Raw genomic sequence first — 24,955 nt, 5'->3', positions numbered from 1 at the left:
TCTCTACGGTGCTACTGGAAGGATTTATTTTATTTTTTTGTTTTGTTTTGACTACGGCAGACCAACACGGCTACCTACCTATATCTAGAACATCTGGAGAGTCACAGATACTCCCCCCCAAACCCCCCTTCTTTTGAACATTCTTAGCTTGGCTTTGTAGAATTAGCTCCCACAACATCCATGTGGTTGATGCATCTATATCAATAGTCTTCAACCTTTTCAGATCCAGGATCTACCTTTAACCAAAGCATGAATTTGCAGACCCACTTAATTTTTTACCATATATTTATATGGCGGTAGTGCTGCTGTTGCTACTTACATTAGATCAGGTCGTGATCAAGTCATATCTACTGGTTGAAGACACTATTATTGCTCTGCTCAGTAACAAAGAGGCAACATTTCAAGCAACTGATGCTAGAAACAGATCCCAGTTTCTCAAGCCTAGGTTCCACTGTGGCTACAAATCTGTGCCAGGGCTATAGCACTTCAAGCCGCAAGACAAGACACAGAATCCTGGCTGACAGCAACGGCAGGAAACAGGACCACCTACTGGTCGGAGGTGTTGCCTGTCTGATCACGCGCAAATACCTTCAGCATTGAGAAGTTTTCGGTCTTTGTAGAGGTCTGTCAGGAACAAGCTGTTTACCAGAGTAGATTTACCCAGGCCCGACTCTCCTAAAAAGGGACAGGCGCAAATACCAGATTAAAAGAACATCTTGGACAAGAGGTTTTCATGCTAAATTCCAAGATTATGCACTTGTTACTCTTCAAGAATGGCACCAGGGAGGTAGATTATCGTCCCCCAAGCAGGAAATGTTTCCATGTAGAATGCTCTGTCCTTGGATTGACACAATATCTCATCGCCACAAATCTAGTTTGTCTTGTTCACATAAGATGCTGTTATTTCGGCAGGGAAAGATTCAAAGGCATTGATTTGGCCAAGGACACATGGAGGGTGACCCCTGAGAGCCTGTAGAAGCGGACTATACTCAGGCCCCATCTACACTATGCATTTAAAGCAGGATCGTACCATCCTGGCTACCCCCAAAGAATCCTGGGAGCTGTTGGTTTCCTAAGGCTGCTAAGAGTGGTGAGGGGTCCCCTATTCCCCTCTCAGAGCTATAATTCCCAGAGTTCCCTGGGTCATAGCTGTCAACTTAAAGATTTGAAAATAAGGGATGAGCAGCCTCAAAAATAAGGGACCAGCAGCCAAAATAAGGGATTTTCAGAGCACAGGTATGTTCAACTTCTGAGCCCCTCCGAGCCCAAGGCAGAAAGCCCAGCCAGCAGCCAAACAAAGCCTCAAGCAGTGGTTCCCACAGTGCAGCAACCCGGAAAAGGGGATTCAGCAAGGAAAACCACCGTCACCTCTCCGCTGGGAAGCGCTGAGCAAAAGCGAGTCCCCAGGCAACGCGGCCAATTTGATTGGCACAAGGCATGCAAGTTCCACCCCGCAGTTGTTCTTAGACTCCTTATTGGGTGAGCAACGCAGCCAAGCAACACAGTTGGAGCCTCCCTCCTCCCTGGCCAGCAGGGAGGGAGGGAGAGGAGCTGCTTCCTTTGAAACCTGGGAAATTTAAGGGACATCATCAATAAGGGACAGCAGCGGGACACAGCGCTGGGATAAGGGACTTTCCCGCCAAATAACAGACAGTTGACAGCTATGCCCTGGGTGGAGGGATTGATTGTTAAACCAATGGGCTGGGAAAACCTGAAAGACCACCTCCATCCCGACAGACCCTCCTTAGATCAGCACAGAGGTCTCCCTCTCTTGGTAGTTCTGCTGGGGAGTCTCACCTGCCACCATGAGGGTGAAATCAAAGCCCTTCTTCACAGATTTCCGGTGCACCTGGTTGGGGAGAGTGGCAAACCCCACATACTGCTTTTCGTGGTCCTGCAAGAAGGATAGCAGCAGCCATTGGTCACCTTCTTATTGCTGATTTTTAAAACATTTAATTAGCTGTTTTACGGCTCCCCTAATCCAAAAAGGCAGAGAATCAATATCCTTACTGCAATAAATAAGGAAGTCGTTTTGAAGTTAATTCAAGTCAATCAAAATGGAAAGGTATTAATTGTTGCTGACGTTTACTTTATACGCCACTTGATACCAAGCTTCTAAGCAGTCTACAAGTACAAAAACCAGCTGCGCAAACTCGAAAATATAAACATTCATCATTAAAACAATCCCATGAAAATATTAAAATGTAAACGTCCGTAATTTAAAAAATGTGCAATGGAACAACCCCATTAAAACAGGAGACTCAGGACAAGAGGTGAGGGATGAGATGAAGTGAAACGAGGCTCCAGATTCAGAGGAAGTCGGCAGATTCCAAATATTGGGGAGACAAGGGTTTCAGAAGTGCACTGATGGACCTGTGCAGCCAACAGAAGGAGGTGAGTTCGGATCCTCAACAGGTCCGTTGTAGCCCAGTTCTGCAGTGGTGGTGGCAAGCAGAAATATTTCCAGCTGCCACTCTTCCCGCCCACCTCCAACCCCTTCCACAGAAACCCCTCCCTTGGGAAAGACACTATAGAGCTGTTGACATGGTGTATTCAGCAAGTGTACGAGCTGAGTAGCTGTGCATGCAGATAGTTGAGCCGTATTCAGGGCCGGATTTAGGTTTGATGAGGCCCTAAGCTGCTGAAGGTAATGGGGCTCTTGGAGCCGGACCACTGGGAGCCAATGTAGGTCTTTCAAGACTGGTGTTATGTGGTCTCGGTGGCCGCTCCCAGTCACCAGTCTAGCTGCCGCATTCTGGATTACAAGTTTCCGCTTGTAAAGTGTCTCGCTTAAGACGGGAGGAAAGCTGTTGTTCTGTGACGGTTGCTCTCCAGTCACTGCTTTGTGGCTGTGCCAAACATCCACCCACCCACCTTGCAGTTGTTCAGGTTGTCAGATGGATTCTCAAATGTGCTTGTGTAGGCCAAGCTGACCTAACCTTCCCCTTCCCCCACTTTATTTGCAGACGTTAAAAAGAGGGTGGCATTTGGGCATTTTTTCCAATGGGAGGCGGATGATGTACAATGTCTGCACATGCTACATTAAGCGAGTGTGCTACCTGTGCTCCCGTGTACACAAATATTTGAGCCTGTTCACTTGTACAGTGCTTCACACGTAACATCTGGTGGGTGTATGAACTCTCAACCTGTGTACAAGCTGGACAAATTAATATAAGCGGACGTTTCTTTCACACAACCACTGATACACCAGTAGAGACAGCTTGTACTTGTGTTCAGTGTGATGGCTGAACAAACCTCGTGTGTCAGTGTGTATTGATTGTATTGATCCGCTGTAGAGTACAGAGACTACACTTGTTGAACGTTATATGTGAATAACTGTACAGTAGGGCCAGTATACCTGAAGGAGCGTCTCCACCCCCATCGTTCAGCCCAGACACTGTGGTCCGGCTCCAAGGGCCTTCTGGCAGTTCCCTCCCTGCGAGAAGTGAGTTTATTTTGTTGGGAGCTGCCCAGAGTGGCTGGGGAAACCCAGCCAGATGCGCGGGGTATAAATATTATTATTATTATTATTATTAGCCAATCGCCCATACAGCTGCAAGCCATTGTAGGTGGTCACACACATTAAATAAGAATTACAGATTTCCCGTTATGCAAGTGGACAAGGACTACTTTCTTTAAAAGACTCAAGCGATATGAGCTTATGGCACCTTGAGCTTCTTGGAGGAAAGGTGGAAAAGCAGAGATGCGGAACCCTCAGGCCCAGAGGTCAAATGCTGCCCCCTTGGCCTGTCTCCCTCTACAGCCTCTGGGACTCTCTCATGGTCCTTCCCCAAGCCAAACCCCCATGCCTGTGCTCTGTACCTTCCCCTTGACTACTTTTGCCCGGCTGGACTATGCCCTTGAACCAGTGGTGTAGTGTGGGTTGCCAGTACCCGGGACAAATCTTAAGGCTGCTCTCCCTGCTTTAAAATAACACCCCCTGGCTTTGCCTTTACTCCATCAAGTTTTTCTCACTGCAAGTGTAGCTAACCTGCATACCCTCCAACATTTCTCCGATGAAAATAGGGACATCCTATTCTATTATTATTATTATTATTATTATTATTATTATTATTATTATTATTCCACCCATCTAACTGGGTTGCCCCAGCCATTCTGGGCAGCTTCCAACACATATAAAAACATAATAAAACATTAAACATTAAAAAAAAACTTCTCAATACAGTGGTACCACGGGTTACATACGCTTCAGGTTACATACGCTTCAGGTTACAGATTCCGCTAACCCAGAAATAGTACCTCGGGTTAAGAACTTTGCTTCAGGATGAGAACAGAAATTGTGCTCCGGCGGCACGGCGGCAGCAGGAGGCCCCATTAGCTAAAGTGGTGCTTCAGGTTAAGAACAGTTTCAGGTTAAGAACAGACCTCCGGAACGAATTAAGTACGTAACCAGAGGTACCACTGTACAGGGCTGCCTTCAGATGTCTTCTAAAGGTTGAATAATAACTTATCTCCTTGGCTTGGGGGTCACATAACTCCACACCCTCCAACATTTCTCTGATGAAAATAAGGACGTCCTAAGGGAAAGTGGGACATTCCGGGATCAAATCAGAAACAGGGATGGCGTGTGTAAATCTGGGACTATCCCTTGAAAATATGGACACTTGGAGGGTCTGTCCATTCTGTCAGGGACTGGTGGCTGAACGCTACGAAGTGGTCACCAGGAGAAGGGAAGTTAGACCCTGACTTGGAAAAAGAAATCAGTGATCTGGGGCAGAGGCGGAGCTAGCTGCTCTGTGGGCGCATGCTGTGCACCCGGAGGCGGGGCTAGCCATCCATGGGGCGGGGCTAGCATCTGGGGGCACGGCAATGTCACACACCGCACCCCTCTTCCTCCGCCACTGATCTGGGGGAGCCTGTAGCAGCCAAAAGAGGCAGGATTGGAGAGTGAAGAACAGGTGGAGACTCAAGGACTTCCCCACCTCCTCCTGCTGCTGCCCTACCCTTCTCCTGCTCCACTGTCTCCCAGGACCAGGAGAGGACTGAAGCGGGAGGAGCAGAAACAGGTTACACACAGGCATAGTCTCCACCTGCTTATGGGCAGCTCAGGTGGGGAAAATATATAAGAGACCACCTTGCCTGTCACTTAGTGCAGACCCAGGTCATCGACCCAGAGCTTCTACAGCTGCCACCTGCCATGAACCACCATTGGCAGGATTGGCAGCAACAGCAGCTGATACGTTATGGTATTTTACTCTCTTGTTAGTTATGCTGTTTTTATTTTATATTTGATTTCCTTTAGTAATGTTTTATTTTGAAATGTTTAAGGTATTCCTTTTGTTAAATGTGCATTCTGTGCAGCAGTCGATCTCCTTTGCAATGCTTTATTTTGAAATCTTCAGGGTAACATTTGAGCGTCCTGTTGAATGCTCTGAATGTATACTTTATATCTGTTATATTCTGGATTGTTTTATTTGATGTTTCAATGCATTGTAAACTGCTTTGAGCTTTTTCTTAAAAATGTAAAGCGGTATTGAAATGAAATTCATGATAAGCTGAGCTCAGGGTTGAGGCCTCTCTGTTGAGGCAACTGCCTCATCAGGGATACACCTAGGAGTAGCTGAGAAATGTAGGACTAATGGACATGCCTTTTCAAAACTTGTAGTTGTATTTTTGACAATGAAGAGTGAGTTTTTCCCTCTGGACTTTCCTTGCCTGACAAGCGCCGTGTCACATTCCATGAGACCTGGCAGAACATGGTTCTTAGTACTACAGAGATACTGACTTCCTGGATATATTAATTAGAAATATTAATCTACATGATGAATCTACATGATTAAATTTTAAACGCCAGTGAAAATAATTAAAAGGAAGATGGGTCACAGGGCTGGTCATTTCTCAGTGTCTCCCGAAGAAGAACATTAGATGGATGGTGGACGGACAGGCGCTTTCTTAATGAAATACTCGCTGCACTGCCAAGCTTGGAAGAAAGATGGATTAATCCTGATTCTCTCTTTCCACATTAGAATGGTGGCTTGCAGCTGATGAATGAGAAGTTAAAGTGTTTCTTTAAGTAGATGTTTTAAGCGAGTGCAGAGTTTAAAGAAGTCTCTGGGGTCGAGCAAGATGAAAAGTCATTCGCAGAATTGGCAACTGGGTGAATGAGGTTTTTTGGGGGGGGGGGGTTGAGGCTATCCAAAGAACTAGATCTGCAAATGAAAGGATGTCCACTTGTGCAATGGCATTTGACTTCCTTCTGCTCTCCCTACACAAGCCCCCCTCCCCAAATATGCTCTAGAGTATTGGGGAACACACACACCCCCAAGCAGATTTAGGGGGTGGGCAGCGAGAAGAGAGAGGGGAGAAGTTTGTTTATTTATTTATAAAACCATTTGTAGACTGCTATATCAGAAAAATATACATAAATATACATAAAAAATATACATAAAAGCATATAGTAAAAGCATAAAACAGTTAAAAATAAAGCAAAACAGTTAAATGCAAATGTCAATAAACCATTGTTGTGTTATTGCACAAAGGCCTTGCACTAGTGGTTCCACACTATTAGATTCTGCCCTAAATTTGAAGATTCAGATCAGGACTACAAAAGGTTAAAGCCCCCTAACCGCCCACCCGCCCCCCACATAACACAGCAGGGTCCTGATGTGGGTCACACACACACATTTGTCATTTACATTGTAAAGGCCTTTAATAATAGCTGTTTTCCTTTTAAGAATTGCCATCCTACTCATTTCTCCAAACGGATTCAAGACGATTAACAAAACACTGGTGAAAAATGACCAAAGCCAACATAATACCTTTAAAAAGGCCCGGAATGCATTCAAATTAATGTCAACAACGGTTTTACTTTATTTATTTTTTAGATCAAGCTTGCCTCATTTTGCCCTTTGTATAAGTTCATATATGGAACACTTTTCCCTTTGTTGGCTCTAAGGATGGATTGACCCAACAAACTATTCTTTGAGGGGGGTGGAGTTTTGGTGATTAAAGTGGCATCATGTCTGGTGCAAATATGGGCTAAAAGTCCATTTCTGGTTGGGTTTTTAAATGGGAAATCCCAAAAACATCTGCATGGAAACACAAAAAGAAGTACTCACAAGGTGATCCGAGGGTTGTAGGTTGCCTCCATTCCTCTAAAAGTAAAAAACGAAAAATTCCTTTTAAAACTTCTAAAAATAAAGTGCCCAGCCACCCGCAGTCTGAGATGCAAAGACACAGGGCACCCTGCTGCAAATTGCACACATAGCAAGCTCCCCAGAGGGACATGGGACTTGGTACCCTTCCTGCGCTATTAAGAGGAGTTATGAAGAAAAGCAACACTGTCCCCAGGACTCACAGTTCCTGCTTCAACAGAAGGAACCCGCTGAGCTAGAACCCAGGCGCCCGGTCCTCAAGAGTTTCAGATAACTGGTCTGTGTGGGGAGGGAGCAGGGGTGTGTCCACACAAGTCCGGCCCTCAACATCCCTGCACATACCAGCTCCATGGCAGACCTTTGATTATAGTCAACGCTAGTCAACGTGTGCTTCAGAGAGCCTCACACCATCAACATAAGAACAGCTCTGCTGGATCAAGCCAATGGCCCATCTAGACCAGAGTATCCTGTTCTCACAGCAGCCAACCAAATGCTTATTATGGGAGGTCCACACGCTGTACCCAATGCTCAGAGTAGACTCATTGAAACTGATGCACATAACTCTTTTTCTGCCCAGAATTCACATCTGGGTTTACTATTTCTTCAGAATATAAGAAGGCAAAGGAAGACACCAGAGCCAGCTCAAGACATTTTGGCACCACAAAATGGCGGCCCCTGCCTCCTTCCCTGCCAGGGACGAAGGGGTGAGTTAAGATCTACATCAGGAAGAAGAGAGTGGGAATAAAGATCTATGTCGGGAACGAGGGTGGGAGACATAGGAGGGACTGAGATCCCTTCAGCTCCCCCAATAAAATATCTGAGGGGGCCAAGGCCCCTCAAAGTTGATGGGAATTGCCATTTAAACGGTGTAGGTGTGTGTTTTGAGATTGATTACTTGGGACAGGGCATACCTCCCACCCCCAATATTTTATTTAAGTTGGTGGGAGGAGGCCTGCAGCGCCTCCTATTCGCCAAGAGACCGCTGTAGAGGCGACATTGGAGGCAGGATCTGCTGCCTCTGTGGATCTCACCACCCAAAGTAATCCACCTCACCTTGTCTCATGGGTGGCGTTGATACATCACCCAGGCCTACTTGTGAGCCCTAGCAACTGGTAATTAGAAGTGATCTGCCTCTGACAGGGCATGAGGGCTAAAATGTGAAGCTCAAACCCACCCAGCCCTCCATGTTTACATTGGCTCCAGAACGAGGCAGACCACTTCCTGCTGGCCAGGGGTGACAGGCCAGGAGATTCGTGGGCCTGCTGGTGTCAATGGAATTCCAGCTCTACTCAGCAAGGCACCCTTTGAATACCCCATTCATTGCTCGTGGTAAATCTAAAGAGGTCCTCCCAGCCGCTTTCTGCTCTTGATATACACAGAGGCTTCTTTCTCCCACGAAGAACCACCTCCATCCTCATTTAAGAACTGCTATTCTAACATCTTCTCAGCCAGGGAGTCAACCCAGTTTTTGCCGTCCATCTTTTCTTCTCCCTCCCTGGTCCCAAGACAACTGTTTAGGGAAGTTTTTAATGTCTGATGCGGTATTGTTTTTAATATTCAGTTGGAAGCCGCCCAGAGTGGCTGGGGAAACCCAGCCAGATGGGCGGGGTATAAATATATTATTATTATTATTATTATTATTATTATTATTATTATTAAAACATGTAGCGGAAGCCATTCAACTTCCAAGGCGTGTTTGAAAATGGAAGTATTTACTTCCAGGTTTTGGACGTCCAGGTTCCAAAATGTTCATCAACGGAAACGTTCGAAAACCGAGGTACCACTGTACCAGTTTTTCTGGAAACCACAGGAGGGCAGAGTGTTCTTGCACTCAGGACCTGCTTACAGGCTTCCCACGGGGGCATCTGCTTGGCCACTATGAGAATAGGATGCTGGACTTGATCCAGCAGGTTCTTCTTATGTTCTTCAGATAGGGAACTTGTGGCCCTCTAGGTCTTGTTGGACTACAACTGCCATCATCCCTTGCATCACTGACCCTGCTTGCTGAGGCTGATGGGAGATGTAGTCAAAGGACATCTGAAGGACCAGAGGCTCCAGGCCCCTTTGAAAGCCTTCTGAGGTGAACTGGTGGTTTACCACCACATCTAGTGGCAGCAAATTCCACAAATTAATTGCATGTTATAAAAATAAACACAAAAAGGAAGGATACTCCATAAACTCTCTAGCCACAGCACCACCAAAGAATGCCATAAAACAGTTAGGCGTTAACTTTTATGGGCTTGGAAGGACGGACAGCAGGGGAAAGTTCATCTCCTGCTGGGACAATACCAGTCAGTGCATAAACTGAATAGGGGAAGGGTCGTAGCTCAGTGGAAGAACATCTGCTTTGAATGCAGAAGGTCCCGGGTTCAATCCCCAGCATATCTCGGTAAACCCCTGTTTGAAATCCTGAAGAGCTGCTGCCAGTCAATGTAAAAGTAAAGATAAAGGGACCCCTGACCATTAGGTCCAGTCACGGACGACTCTGGGGTTGCGGCGCTCATCTCGCTTTATTGGCCGAGGGAGCCGGCGTGCAGCTTCCGGGTCATGTGGCCAGCATGACTAAGCCACTTCTGGCAAACCAGAGCAGCGCATGGAAACACCGTTTACCTTCCCGCCGGAGCGGTACCTATTTATCTACTTGCACTTTGACGTGCTTTCGAACTGCTAGGTTGGCAGGAGCAGGGACCGAGCAACGGGAGCTCACCCTGTCTCGGGGATTCAAACCGCCGACCTTCTGATCAGCAAGTCCTAGGCTCTGTGGTTTAACCCACAGCGCCACCTGTGCCCCTACCCTAGTCAATGTAAAGGTAAAGGTAAAAAAAGAGGTAAAGGGCCCCTGGATGGTTAAGTCCAGTCAAAAGCAACTATGTGATGCAGCATTCATCTTGCTTCAGGCCGAGGGAGCCAGCGTTTGTCCACAGACAGCTTTATGGGTCATGTGACCAGCAGGACTAAACCGCTTCTGGCACAACGGGATACCGTGACGAGTGCCAGAGCGCACGGAAATGCCATTTACCTTCCTGCTGCAGTGGTACCTATTTATCTACTTGCACTGGCGTGCTTTCGAACTGCTGGGTTGGCAGGAGCTGGAACAGAGCAATGGGAGCAGCATGGGGATTCGAACCGCCGACCTTCTGATTGGCAAGCCCAAGAGGCTCAGTGGTTTAGATCACAGCGCCACTCGTGTCCCTGCCAGTCAGGGTAGGCTGTGCTGAACTAGGTGGACCTGTGGTCTCACTCAGTACAAGTCAGCTTCCTATGGTCCTGTGAATTAATGGAGGGGATATTAAGGAGCCTTTGCCCCCTTTGTCAAACTGCCTACTTCCTCCTTTCTTCTCAAAGCTTTGGACGACAGGCAATAGAAGAGGAAGCCTTCCCAAGAGACCCAGAATGCAAATTCTACCTCCCTGCCATCTGTCTCGGACAGGGTACTGTTGGGAGAGGCATCTCCCCTGAAAGGCAAGCTTTGGAAATGAAAATTCAGAAGTAACGAAATAGTAACAGATTGCGGCTCCAGCCTTCATCTGGGCACTGATCCTCAACTCAGGCCTGACTCTGGCTGGCTCCCTCCGTCAGGCGCAATAGCATCCTAGGCTAAAAAGAAAGGGCAGGAAACTGATTCGCTGTCTTCCCCTGAATTCCCTGCCCAAAGCAAAATCGTCTTCATCATGTGCATCTTGCAGTTTGACTCGGCACGACGGAGGACATCCATGTCTAGAGTTAGCATAAAAGCAGGACCAAGCCGGCTTTCTCCCAGGTAGACACTTGTCTGACAACACGAGGAACATAATTAACATATTGGAGAAGTTGCAAGTGAACATTAATACTAAAGCAGTTTTAATTTTTATAGATGCGGAGAAAGCCTTTGACAATATTTCTTGGAATTTTATGAAGAAAAATCTTCGGGGGATGGGGGTGGGTCAAGGGTTTGAAAATGGTATAAGTGCAATTTATTCAGAACAAAAGGCTAAGCTAATAGTCAATAATGTGATGACAGAGGAATTTAAGATAGAGAAAGGGACACGACAAGGCTGCCCAATTTCCCCATTGCTTTTTATTTCAGTCCTGGAGGTTTTGTTAAATATGATTAGAAGGGACCATCTGATTAAAGGTATTCAGGTCGGAGCCAAACAATACAAACTGAAGGCTTTTGCAGATGACTTAGTTTTGACGTTACAGGAGCCAGAATCTAGTACGAAAAGAGTATTAGAACTGATTCAAGAATTTGGTCATGTGGCAGGATTTAAACTGAACAAGTCAAAAACTAAAGTTCTTGAGAAAAACTTAACACCGATTGAGAAAGAGAGGTTTCAGAAGGAGACTGGTTTAACATTAGCTAAGAAAGTAAAATATTTGGGGGTTAATATGACTGCTAAGAACTTAAACTTATTTAAAGATAACTATGAGAAATGCTGGACAGAAGTGAAAAAAGATTTAGAAATATGGTCAAATTTGAAGCTTTCCTTGTTGGGTCGAATTGCAGCTATAAAGATGAATGTATTGCCAAAAATGTTGTTTTTATTTCAATCATTGCAAATTTTGGACAAGATGGACTGTTTCAAGAAGTGGCAGAGAGATATTTCTAGATTTGTCTGGCAGGGCAAGAAGCCCAGAATAAAATTCAAAATATTAACTGATGCAAAGGAAAGAGGCGGATTTGCCCTGCCAGACCTTAAACTTTACTATGAATCAGCAGCATTCTGCTGGTTGAAAGACTGGCTGCTTCTTGAGAACACGGACATTTTGGACCTAGAAGGTTTTAACAATGTTTTTGGGTGGCATGCATATTTGTGGTATGACAAGGTTAAAGCACATAAAGCATTTAAAAACCATATTGTCAGGAAAGCATTGTTCAATGTCTGGATAAGATACAAAGACTTACTGGAAAATAAAACCCCAAGGTGGTTGTCACCAATGGAAGCGAAGGCTCAGAAAAAGCTCAATATGGAGGCCAAATGGCCGAAATATTGGGAAATACTGGAACAAGAAGGAGATAAATTGAAATTGCAGAGTTTTGACAAATTAAAAGATAAAGTGCGAGACTGGCTTCATTATTATCAAATAAGAGAGGCCTATAATTTGGACAAAAAAATTGGCTTCCAGGTGGAAAAATCAAAATTGGAAACAGAATTGTTAGATCCCAAAACTAAGATTCTTTCAAGAATGTATAACTTGCTGTTGAAATGGAATACACAGGATGAAACGGTTAAATCTGCAATGATTAAATGGGCACAAGATATTGGTCATAACATTTTGTTTGCGGACTGGGAACAGTTGTGGACTACCGGTATGAAATTTACGGCATGTAATGCCTTAAGAGAGAATATTATGAAAATGATATACAGGTGGTACATGACACCAGTCAAGCTTGCAAAAATATATCACTTGCCCGATAACAAATGTTGGAAATGTAAAGAAAATGAAGGTACATTCTTTCACCTTTGGTGGACGTGCCCAAAGATTAAGGCTTTCTGGGAGATGATCTATAATGAAATGAAAAAGGTATTTAAATATACCTTCCTGAAGAAACCAGAGGCCTTTCTCCTGGGCATAGTCGGCCAATTGGTGCCAAAGAAGGACAGAACTTTCTTCATGTATGCAACAACAGCAGCAAGAATACTCATTGCAAAGTATTGGAAGACACAAGATTTACCCACCCTGGAAGAGTGGCAGATGAAGGTGATGGACTATATGGAATTAGCGGAAATGACTGGCAGAATCCGAGACCTGGGAGAAGAGTTGGTGGAAGAAGATTGGAAGAAATTTAAAGACTATCTTCAGAAACACTGTAAAATTAATGAATGTTAAAAATGATGTTGGATTGAAAATAAGAGGCACTAGCAACAAAGTTAATGAGAATATGCAAAAATGAGTTGATAATGGATGAAAATATAGAGCTATAATAGGTTAAGATATAGAGATAAGATAAACTAAAGAGGGTAAGGATTTACTGATTTGATTATTTAAATGGGAATACAAAAAGGGGAGGTGTGAGGAAGTCAAGGAAACAAGCTAATGAGTTACAAAAAATGGGTTTGTTTTTAACTCTTTTGTATCTATTTGTTTTTTGTACTTTGTATTTTTATTTTTATTTTTTTATTTTTTATGTATTTTTGTATGTTTTTTTTTCTTTTTTGTGTATTTTGTGAATTTATGTTTTTGTAAAATCTCAATAAATATTTTATAAAAAAAAATAGAGTTAGCATAAAAGCAGACTCCCTGGGCACACGCACCCCAAATGACCCCCCACTGAATCAGAAACTCACACATCACAGTCCCCCAGCTGTCTGCACACCGGCGGTCCAGCGACTGGGCGCTGATCGGTCCAAAGTGGGTCAAACACTGGGTGCCCAAGACACACATGCAAATGTGTGCTCATGCAAACATATTGTCTGATGAAATAGTACCCTATCCAAAATGTCAGCCCCAAATCAGGCACCCACAAAAGGCAGCATGTGTACATCAGTGTGTTTTCCTTCTGGCCTCCGCTGATGTGAGCAGCAGCGATGGGAGGACAGCACAGAAAACAGGCTGGGGTTTTTTTTGTGGCTTGCATTTTATATAACCCACCGCAGCCTCTCACAGATTCTGGCCCCCTCTTCCCCTCCCCTGATCTCTCACGCTCTGCCTTCACCTCCTTACCGGCTTCCTCCTGCTGCTCTGCCCTTGGTGAATCTCTTCTGTGGCTAACTGCTTCTCCTCAGGCACCATTCTTGTGCACCCACCCCCTCCTCCTTCTCTCCAGCTCTCGGCTATTACTATAAATATACCCTTGTACCTTCAGCTTGGCTGAGTGGCTTCGCTGGGTCTGGGTCCTGGGAGAAAGCAGCCGCTCAACTAATCGCTCCTGAATAATGATTGAATCCATAATAACCAACGGCAGGCCAGACCGGGAGTCACCATGGGCCAAGCGGGAGAAAAAGCCCAGCCCATGCACTCCCTCCCAGCTTTGACTAAATCCATAAGGCTGCCACCCCCGCCCACACACGGGGAGAGAGAGAGAGAGAGAGAGAGAGAGAGAGAGAGAGAGAGAGAGAGAGCCCGGGCCTTTTCTGCAAGACAACCACCAGCTGGCTAGAATTTCCTGTGTTGCTGTTGCTGCCTTGCTCACAGGAGGGTGGAATAAATATCAGACAACAAAGGCAGCGGCTGCCATGCGAGGAGAAGCAGCTCCGTGGGTGACAGTTTCCTCAGACAGTAGCAGCAGCATGGCGTAATGGTTGGAACAGGTCTGACTCGGTTCTGAGGCAGCGTCCTACCCTGGAGACGAAGAGTCCTCTTCATCGCTTCGACTGGTGAACCAGAAGCTCTAAAAAGGAGGGAGGGTGATTGGTTGACGGGCCTCCAAACTTTCTCCCGTAGTGGAACTCAAGGCAGTGAGAGCCACAGCAGTGAGATCAGGAGATAAATATAAGGACATAAGAGCCTGGTGGACCAGGCCAACAGTCCCTGTCGTCCAACGCCCTGTTCTCTCTTCTTTTAATACAAATTTATTTATTTGGTTTTTCAAATTAAAGTTTTGCAGAGATATTTGTTGTTGTTGTTGTTTAGTCGTTTAGTCGTGTCCGACTCTTCGTGACCCCATGGACCAGAGCACACCAGGCACTCCTGTCTTCCACTGCCTCCCGCAGTTTGGTCAGACTCATGTTTGTAGCTTCGAGAACACTGTCCAACCATCTTGTCCATGGGACTCTCAAGAGTCTCCTCCAGCACCATAATTCAAAAGCATCAATTCTTCGGCGATCAGCCTTCTTTATGGTCCAGCTCTCACTTCCATACATCACTACTGGGAAAACCATGGCTTTAACTATACGGACCTTTGTTGGCAAGGTGATGTCTTTGCAGAGATATATCAAACATAAATCATAAAAACAAGATTCCAAGGAATCTCCTGGACTTCCATCTTCCCCTTTGTGGGTCCAATTATTAATCATTTCCTCCCGCATCTTTTATGATAATCCAAATCTTTTACATCTCCAATGTGTCCAGAATTCACCATTAAACTGCAAGCGTTATTCCAATCCTGCTAACAATTTTAACTGTTTACAATGGTCTTTAAGATAAGTTATAATTTTCCCCATTCCTTATTAAAATTTTGGTCTTCCTGATTTCTGATTCTTCTGGTCATTTTTTGGCATTTCAGCATAATCCATCAACTTGATCTGCCATTCTTCTCTGGTCGGGACTTTATCTTCTTTCCATCTCTGGGCCAATAACATCCTTGCATAGTCTTTTCTGCTCCCTTGGGATTTTGGCACCTAAAATCCCTAAAAGGAACACCCTGTTCTCGCAGTGGCCAACTAGATGCCCGTGGGAAACTCACAAGCAAGATTCAAACACAAGAGCCCTCTGCCCTCCCTTCCAGCAACTTGAATTCAGAAGCATCGTTGCTTCCAACTGCAGAGCGGAGCCATTCTCCTCCATGAATCTGTCTAATCCTCTTTTGAAGCCATCTAGGTTGTGCCCATCACTGCCTCCTGTAGGAGGGATTACCATAATTTGTGCTGCATGAAGAAATGCTTCCTTTCAGCTCTCCTGAATCTTCCAACGTTCAGCTCCATTGGATGCCAACGAGTGTCATGGGAGATGTTGGTGCTGACCTTTAAAGCCCTAAATGGCCTCGATCCAGTATACCTGAAGGAGCGTCTCCACCCCCATCGTTCTGCCCGGACGCTGAGGTCCAGCTCCGAGGGCCTTCTGGCGGTTCCCTCGCTGCGAGAAGCCATGTTACAGGGAACCAGGCAGAGGGCCTTCTCGGTGGTGGCACCCAACCTGTGGAACACCCTCCCACCAGATGTCAAAGAGAAGAACAACCACCAGACTTTTAGAAGACATCTGAAGGCAGCCCTGTTTAGGGAAGCTTTTAATGTTTAACCGACCACTGTATTTTAATACTTTGTTGGAAGCCGCCCAGAGTGGCTGGGGAAACCCAGCCAGATGGGTGGGGTATAAATAATAAATTATTATTATTATTATTATTATTATTATTATTATTATTATTAGGAACTTTCTCTAGCCACTTCCTCTATGCCATGCACAACTTCTCTTGTGACCTCTTGCTGGCCTTTAAAGGCATGTCCCCAACGCTGCAGGCTTTCCTCATAAGGGAAGGAAGCTGCAGAGATGCGTTGGCTACTTCCCCATGGCTCGTAGGGCCAGATCTGGCCCGCAGCTTAGCTACCCATGCTTTGAGAAACACTTGCCAGCACAAAGGCAAAGCCAGGAGGTGTTGTCTCAAAGCAGGGAGAGCAGCCCTACGACTTGAGTTCTGCTCAAAGGGAGAGTATCTTGGTTAGGAAACCAAGCACACGCCCTTGAACATTTTGCAAAATGAAAACAAGGGCACGCTTGTTAACACCCTTAGTCTCATGCTACATATTGTTTTGCAGGCCCCACCCTCTCCATTGCTACATGTCAAAGGCTCTTTGCGACATCCCTTCCCTTTGCAGTAGCCCCTGTCCTTCCTTCACTGATACAAAAGCCAAGAGAGACATCGTTCCTTAGATTACATGATAACCTGGGAAAATGTCATGGTCCAACAATGTTATCAACGTTTCAAAACATGCCTCAGCACTGCATGGCACATTAGGGTTCCTGTATACACATCTACCAACATCATTCCCTTGATATTCAACGTGTTGGTGCTGACCTTTAAAGCCCTAAATGGCCTTGGCCCAGTATACCTGAAGGAGCGTCTCCACCCCCATCGATTAGCCCGGACACTGAGGTCCAGCTCCAAGGGCCTTCTGGCGGTTCCCTCACTGTGAGAAGTGAGGTTACAGGGAACTAGGCAAAGGGCCTTCTCAGTAGTGGCCCCCGCCCTGTGGAACACCCTCCCTTCAGATGTCAAGGAAATAAACAAATATATGACTTTTAGAAGACAGCTAAAGGCAGCCCTGTTTAGGGACGTTTTTAAGGACTGATGTTTTTATTATGCTTTTAGATATGTTGTAAGCCACCCAGAGTGGCTGGGGAAACCCAGCCAGATGGGCAGGGTATAAACACTGGCAGAGGAAGAGGAGTGCGGGGGGAGCTCACCGCCCCCGGCAGCGAGATCCCGGTGGGGTGCCATCGCGGCTGCCCCCCCCTGCCTGCTCTGGGCGCCACGCCCCCGCAGATGGCACGTCACGCCCCTGGGACGCGTGCCAGACCTGCTCCCGCCTGCTCTCCGCCCCCCGGTGCCAGAGCATGAAGCTCCACCACGGGGTATAAATAATAAAATAATTGTTGTTGTTGTTGTTACTGACAGGAATAGACTAATCTGTCAGTTTCATTTTCTCTCCGTTTCTCATTTTTCCATTCTTAAATACAGTGGTCCATATTTCCTCATCAGTTTGCAAAGTAAAATAAATACAGAATACAGAACTTTAGTGTGAACTAATATACACATTTTTGCAAAGCAATCCCTCCTTGTAGATTTTTGTATACTATTTGAATGCATCTATTCATGTGAATATATGCACCTCTATGCACACTTTCCCCTGGTAGATGCATTTCTGTACACATCACTTCGCTGAAGAACTGCATTGCAAAATTCAGAGAAGTTGTGAATCTCAACCACTTTGCTCAAGAATTTTTGCGTCCGGATTTTTGCTTTCTGAAATATGGCAGCCCTAAAGAAGCGAACACCAGTGAATTCTGCTCCTGTTTCCATTTTCATCAGGGTTCTGCAACATCTCTAAGAGGAAGCGAGTTTTACACAAAGAAGAAGTCTGTTTGCAAAGCAGGCCAAGGTTAGAGCTGCAACAGCGTGCTCACGCCAGAGCAAGAATTTCATTAGGTTATAAATCTAAAAGGGCTCAGGCAGCTGTTCTAATACATCTGTAAATGTCTCTCAACAACTAATCTGCTTTGGGATGTAGTTGTGGACCTCCAAGGCACTTGCCACTTGGCTGATTGGTAACCTGGCCAAATCACAGCCTGTAAATTCTCCTTGAAATATGACAGGAGCTTTCATAACACCATCTATTGTCCAAAGCGAACAACATAAGCACATCCCCTCCCAAGCCTGGCCACACCAACGCATGAAAAAGAGACACAGAGAGGTGAAAAGAGAACAGACTAAATAAGATACACAACCAAACAATGTTAGAAACTGAGATATATAAGGTAAAGGAAAAGGGACCCCTGACTATTAGGTCCAGTCGTGACTGACTCTGGGGTTGCAGCGCTCATCTCGCTTTATTGGCTGAGGGAGCCGGCGTATAACTTCCGGGTCATGTGGCCAGCATGACTAAGCCGCTTCTGGCAAACCAGAGCAGCGCATGGAAACGTCATTTACTTTTCTGCTGGAGCGGTACCTATTTATCTACTTGCACTTTAGCGTGCTTTCAAACTGCTAGGTTGACAGGAGCAGGGACCGAGCAACGGGAGCTCACCCTGTCACGGGGATTCGAACCGCTGACCTTCTGATCAGCAAGTCCTAGGCTCTGTGGTTTAACCCACAGCGCCATATAAACTAGGTGCCAAATGGCTCCTTAAACCAGGGTTGCAGCCGCCCAAACAGAATGTTGAGTTGCCATTTGGGGGCCAGACGGCTTGAAATGGCAAAACATGATTTTTTTTTTTTTTTGTTCCTGAAATACATTCTGATTGTGCAGATAAAATATAACTGATAGGATTCCAAGGGATGTGTTGTTAGTATGTGAAAGCAGACAAGATACAAGCATCCCCAGGCAGACACCTTCAGATGGTAGAGATGTCCAGCGCCATCGTGGCACCCGGGCACCTACCGAATTTCAAACACTGCAACCAACCACAGGGAGTAATGAATATCCAGCTTGCACTGGTACATTGTGGGAAATCAGAACATGAGAAGAGCCTCCTGGATCAGACCAATGGCCCATCACAGCCTAGCACCCTGTTCTCACAGTGGCCAACCAGATGTCTCTGGGAAGCTTACAAGCAAGAGAGCGCTCTCCCACCTGAATTTTCCAGAATTCATACAGCCTCCAACAGTGGAGGTAGAAGAAGAGTTTGGATTTGATATCCCACCTTTCACTCCCCTTAAGGAGTCTCAAAGCGGCTAACAATCTCCTTTCCCTTCTTCCCCCACAACAAACACTCTGTGAGGTGGGTGAGGCTGAGAGACTTCAGAGAAGTGGGACTAGCCCAAGGTCGCCCAGCAGCTGCATGTGGAGGAGCGGGGAATCGAACCAGGTTCACCCAGATTACGAGTCTACAGCTCTTAACCACTACACCACGCTGGCTCCCATAAATACATACATATCATGGCTTGTAGGCCCTGAGAACCTTGACGTCTATGAATTTGCCGGTTCCTCTTTCAAAGTCACCTGAGATGGTGGCCTCTTGTGGGAGCTAGTTCCATATGTGTTGTGCGAATAAGTCCCTCCTTGGGTCTGTCCTGAATCTGCCAACAGAATGGCCAAAGGCTACTGAGCTCTCTGTCCTGCTGTCCCCAAATGCAAAACACAAATCACAAACTCACCTCCTACCCACTGAGGTGAGAGCTTGTTGGGAAAAGCAGGACCCAGTCGGTGGCACCTCTCCGGGGCGCTTGGGGCCAAGCAATGGCCCACTGCTGGTGCGCCATAGACCAAGGACTTTGATGGGGAGTCTGCCCTGGGTATGGTCTAGGTCAGTGTTTCTCAACCTGTGGGTCCCCAGATGTTGTTGGACTACAACTCCCATCATTCCTAGCCAGCATGATCAGTGGTCAGCGATGATGGGAGTTGTAGTCCAACATCTGGGGACCCACAGGTTGAGAACCGCTGGTCTAGGTGCTATGACAATCAACCCCTCTTCCCAGGGAACTCTGGGAATCATAGCTCTGTGGGGAGAACAGGGGCCTCCTCGCCATTCTCTCCTCCCTTAACAAACTGTACTTCCCAAGTTTCCTTGGGGGGACTGACAAAATGGTACAGGGGTGCTTTAAATGCAGAGTGTGGATGTGGGCCTGACTCAGAATGGGCTGAAGAACAGAGCATCCCCCATGGCAGGTGCTTCTATAGCACATTGCAGCAAAAACCATCTTCCAGGGATTTCTGATACTTGTACAAACTTTAGGATTGAAGCGAATTTCTTGTAATTCAAGCAAGCTGTTCGGTGCTGTGAATCAGGAGAGGGTAATTATGTGATGCAACAGCTGTCATGCAAGAGGAAGTTCCTGGGTCTTGGAACACTTCCCAGCTCCCTTCTCCTTTCCTACTTCTGAACAGCCGCTCTAGTTCTATAAAAAAAGTCTATTTTTAACCTCCCTGATGATGTGTTGTCAGGAAAGACCATTTTGCCGGCGTTTTGGCTTTCTCTCCTTCCGACGCCTTCGACCCTGTCTCCATTCACAACTTTTGAAATCCGGCTTTCGTAAGAGATGGCTTCCCAGGAGTCGAGAGCGATGGCTCCCTCTAATAGCGAACGGGGGTGGTGAGTGCTGATGGACATGGAGGCAGAACATGTTTGATGATAAACCAGAGGGCCGTATCAAGCAGGCTGAGAGGGAGGGAGGGGAAACATCTGAGATCAAAATCAAAACACTAATGATCTCTAAAGCCAGGAGGCAAAACCTCCCCATTAAAAATAAAAACAGCCCAACAGGACTGAGTATTCTCAAGAGCCACAAAATGTTGCAAGTTGGAAAAGGAAAGTGGAAAAATGGGAGGGTGTAGGAATGGAATATTCTGGGAAAGGGGCATGGCTAGCTGGCTGGCAGAAACCCTGAGCAGGAATACTCCCATAAAGTGTTATGCAATATATCAGAGCATTTCATGTAGGTTTCATTTGTGACATACCCAGAATACTGCAGTTGTTGGCAGTGTCTGGGCAGAAATCAGCAAAAATGGCTGGGAAGATTCGGACGTCGGACGTATGGCAACCCAACTTTGCCCAAAAAAGCTCAACAACTTTTGTGTACAGATTTTCACTTTTTGAAATACAGTCGTACCTTGGAAGTCGAACGGAATCCATTCCAGAATTCTGTTCGACTTCCAAAACGTTCAGAAACCAAAGTGTGGCTTCTGATTGGCTGTAGGAAGCTCCTGCAGCCAATCGGATGCTGCGGAAGCCCCATCGGACGTTCAGCTTCCAAAAACAGTTCGCAAACCAGAACAGTCACTTACGGGTTTGCAGCGTTCGGGAGCCAAAACTTTCGAGAACTAAGCTGTTTCAAAACTAAGGTACGACTGTACGGCAACCCTATGACATCTAAACATCACAACCGCTATGTTCCCAATCTGTGGACAGTGAATTTGGCAGAAACAGTGGCTCTGGTTAATGCTGCTGTCATACAATCAATATTTAGTGTGGTGGCATCTACACTTTGTAACTCCTTGCCAATTTCTCAATTCAATCAGTTTGGAGACCACTTTATATTTATATTGACATCAGGCTTTTGAGGCACCGGCTTAAAACATTTCTGTTCACACAAGCTTCTCCAGACACATGGTTGTTGGCACATTTTAATCTATTGTTGTTAAAAAAAATTAAATGTTTTTAATTTTTAAAATTGTTTTATTGATAATTTTAATCTTTCTTGTAAACCGCTCTGTATCAAAACCTCCAAGCAAAATATAGGTAAAGGTAAAGGGACCCCTGACCATTAGGTCGAGTCGTGGACGACTCTGGGGTTGCAGAGCTCATCTTGCTTTATTGGCCGAGGGAGCCGGCGTACAGCTTCCAGGTCATGTGGCCAGCATGACTAAGCCGCTTCTGGCGAAACCAGAGCTGCTCACGGAAACGCCATTTACCTTCCCGCTGGAGTGGTACCTATTTATCTACTTGCACTTTGACATGCTTTTGAACTGCTAGGTTGGCAGGAGCAGGGACCGAGCAACAGGAGCTCACCCCGTCGCGGGGATTCGAACCACCGACCTTCTGATCGGCAAGCCCTAGGCTCTGTGGTTTAACCCACAGCACCACCCGCGTCCCATGAAATGTAAGTTTTGTTAAAGAAAACAAATATGGTTTTCCAGACCTCTCCTTGAAGGGAGGCTCGAAAGGTGGTGACAAAAGAGAGGGCCTTTTAAGTTGTGGCTCCCCATCTACTAGAGACTGCCACCTGTGCTTGCATTCCTCGCCAACCCCATCTGACCCCCACCAAACCCAACACCCCTCCCTTCACATCTCACCCAAGCTCTCTTCCCCTCACTCTCTCTCTTCCCCCTTCCCCCTTAAAGCCCCCACAGCTTATTCAAGCCCTGCCCCCATGTCCTCACAGTTCATCCCTGTTCATCCTCCATCCCTGATCTATTCGAAACTGTTGTTTAAAACCGCCATTTTAAAGCCTGCCTTCCCACTTGCTCTCCCGCCCAACTTCACACAAATCCCAGATCGTGATGCAGCACTACAAATCCTCCAGTGGGGGGCTATGTGACGACTGCCTTACAATTTTTATATATAGGAAGATATATAGGATAAAGATTGGAGGTGTTACAGGAAAATGTTGATGCTTTATGTGCATTTTTCTATGGGATAATGTATTTATGCTTATGGTTTTTAAACGTTAAGTTGCTTGGAAGCCTGTCAGGTAAACAAAGGACTAATAAATTTAATAAATAATTTTGTTAAAAATGTAAAGGGGTGAGATGAGTGTACTGCCTCTCCCCGAATGACCTTAGGCTACAAAGAACACTGCATTATTTTTATTTTTATTTTTATCCCAGCTGCTTTTGCCCCACTTGGTACCAAGCTGATTCCGTCTCGTGCATCAGATAATTCTCTCTAAGGCAGCCCTTTGTCCACCGAGTCAGCAGCTGCCTCAAATGGAGCGGGAACAATCCAGGCATTCTGTCCCAGCCATCTTAAAAGGACACTCACTTCCTTTGAGTGCAAAACAAACCAGTGGGTGTGTCCAGCAGTTATTTTCTTTTCGGTCCGAAGTTATTGGGTTGTAGTCAATGCTAGTCCTACTCAGAGCAGACCCGGTGAAATCAAGGGGCCTAACCTAGTCAGGCTCATGACTTTCAGTGGGTCTACTCTGAATAGCCATAAAGGCTATGCTGTTCCTCCATGGTTAGAGGCAGTGAGGCTTTTGAGGGAATCGCAGGTAGGCAGTGTGCTCTTGTGCCAAGAATTGTAAGTTGGAAGGAATTCAGAGGGTCATCTAATCCAAGGCACTGAAATGCAGGATTCTATGGCTCTCTGTTCCTATTTTGGCAAAGTAATAATCATAAATAGGTAAAGGGTAAAGGGACCCCTGACCATTAGGTCCAGTCGTGACCGACTCTGGGGTTGCAGCGCTCATCTCGCTTTATTGGCCAAGGGAGCTGGCATACAGCTTCCGGGTCATGTGGCCAGCATGACTAGGCCGCTTCTGGCGAACCAGAGCAGTGCACAAAAACGCCGTTTGCCTTCCCGCCGGAGTGGTACCTATTTATCTACTTGCACTCTGACATGCTATCGAACTGCTAGGAGGGCAGGAGCAGGGACCGAGCAATGGGAGCTCACCCCGTCACGGGGATTCGAACTGCCGACCTTCTGATCGGCAAGTCCTAGGCTCTGTGGTTTAACCCACAGTGCCACTCGCATCCCAATAATCATAAATAAATAAGAATAAAAATGTGCACCCCACCACCGAGACCATTCCATTGTAACTACCCAACCTCCCAAAATTTCAACACCTCTCACAATGGTTTGACCCCTTTCCGTTTTAACAGTACATATTCTACAAACAGCCTCCATATCTCCTCAAAATCATTTCTCCTGCATATTCCCTGTCTTACCTTAATGGCACATGTTAATTTGTCATTAATAGCTATATCCCATATCTCTTTCTGCCATTCTTCCATTTTATATTCTGCTTGCCCCTTCCACTTCCTAGCTATAACAATTCGGGCATCTGTCAATAAATTTGTGAGCAAGTCCTTCATAGCCTGCAAACCTTCCACCCCATCATCATAATGCTACCTCTGGACTTTTGGTCAGCTTTAACTCAGTGATTTCTGTTATCTCCTCAAACACCCTTTGCCAAAATAATTGTACATATTTACACCCCCACCACATGTGAACATGTGACACGGGTGGCGATGTGGGTTAAACCACAGAGCCTAGGACTTGCCGATCAGAAGGTCGGCGGTTTGAATCCCCGCGACGGGATGAGCTCCTGTTGCTCGGTCCCTGCTCCTGCCAATCTAGCAGTTCAAAAGCACGTCGAAGTGCAAGTAGATAAATAGGTGCCGCTCCGGCGGGAAGGTAAACGGCGTTTCCATGTGGTGCTCTGGTTTGCCAGAAGCGGCTTAGTCATGCTGGCCACATGACCCGGAAGCTGTACGCCGGCTCCCTCGGCCAATAAAGCGAGATGAGCGCCGTAACCCCAGAGTCGGTCACGACTGGACCTAATGGCCAGGGGTCCCTTTACCTTTACCTTTTACACATGTGAACATAATTCCCTGTTTCCTGGCATCCCCCTCCTTCCTGGTTATGTTATTATTCTTATTGTTGAAGATATCGTATACATCCCAGCATACTAAGGGGCTGTTTGTGGTTCTCAACCCTTTTTTGCTTAACACCCCCCCCAAAAAAAATCCTGTAATCTGTTGCAGTAGAACCGCCACCCGCTCTCCCTGCCCCCACACAAAAATGAGAAAGAGAAGAGAGAGGGAAAACTAGTAATTCATTTAACGGTTGCCACATTTCGAATTACAAAACTTCCCAAAGGGAGGCGGAAAACCTCCAGTTTTGAAGAGACCGGCTGATGATGAAAGCGCACATAATATTTCAACAGAGCAGATATATAAGCATACAGCACAGGCGTTCTCTGCACAACAACATCTACCAACCAGGAAATTGGATAAGGAAATGAGACAGTAACCGGGGGCTCACATCAGGCGACTGACTTCTCATGCAGACAGGCCGCCTCACCTCCCTAAATGTCACTTTTAATA

General features: G+C 46.1%; 1 protein-coding gene and 1 long non-coding RNA gene across 4 annotated transcripts in view; one reads left to right on the top strand and one right to left on the bottom strand.

The window, feature by feature from the left end:
* The window catches only part of LOC310751483, a 363,050-nt gene that overhangs the window by 107,752 nt on the left and 230,343 nt on the right, over positions 1-24,955 (top strand). The window lies entirely within an intron of this gene.
* Positions 1-24,955, bottom strand: part of SEPTIN5 (septin 5) — a 95,515-nt gene that overhangs the window by 22,408 nt on the left and 48,152 nt on the right. Inside the window, exons 1-4 of one of the 3 annotated variants that reach the window (XM_083590432.1) lie at positions 13,897-14,132; positions 7,080-7,115; positions 1,798-1,894; positions 589-675 (exon numbers count right to left, since the gene is read on the bottom strand). In XM_083590432.1, the coding sequence (XP_083446558.1) occupies positions 589-675; positions 1,798-1,894; positions 7,080-7,115; positions 13,897-13,986 (310 nt within the window). In that variant the 5' untranslated portion in view covers positions 13,987-14,132. Of the gene's footprint in view, positions 1-588; positions 676-1,797; positions 1,895-7,079; positions 7,116-13,760; positions 13,845-13,896; positions 14,133-24,955 lie in introns of those variants that run through there. The other 2 variants (XM_083590430.1, XM_083590431.1) reach the window with 2 other exon arrangements.

Source organism: Podarcis filfolensis, assembly GCF_964270895.1.
Source record: "Podarcis filfolensis genome assembly, chromosome: 16".
Lineage (NCBI taxonomy): Eukaryota > Metazoa > Chordata > Lepidosauria > Squamata > Lacertidae > Podarcis > Podarcis filfolensis.
The sequence above is the reverse complement of the archived record's forward strand: the minus strand, read 5'-3'. Positions and strand labels throughout refer to the sequence as shown.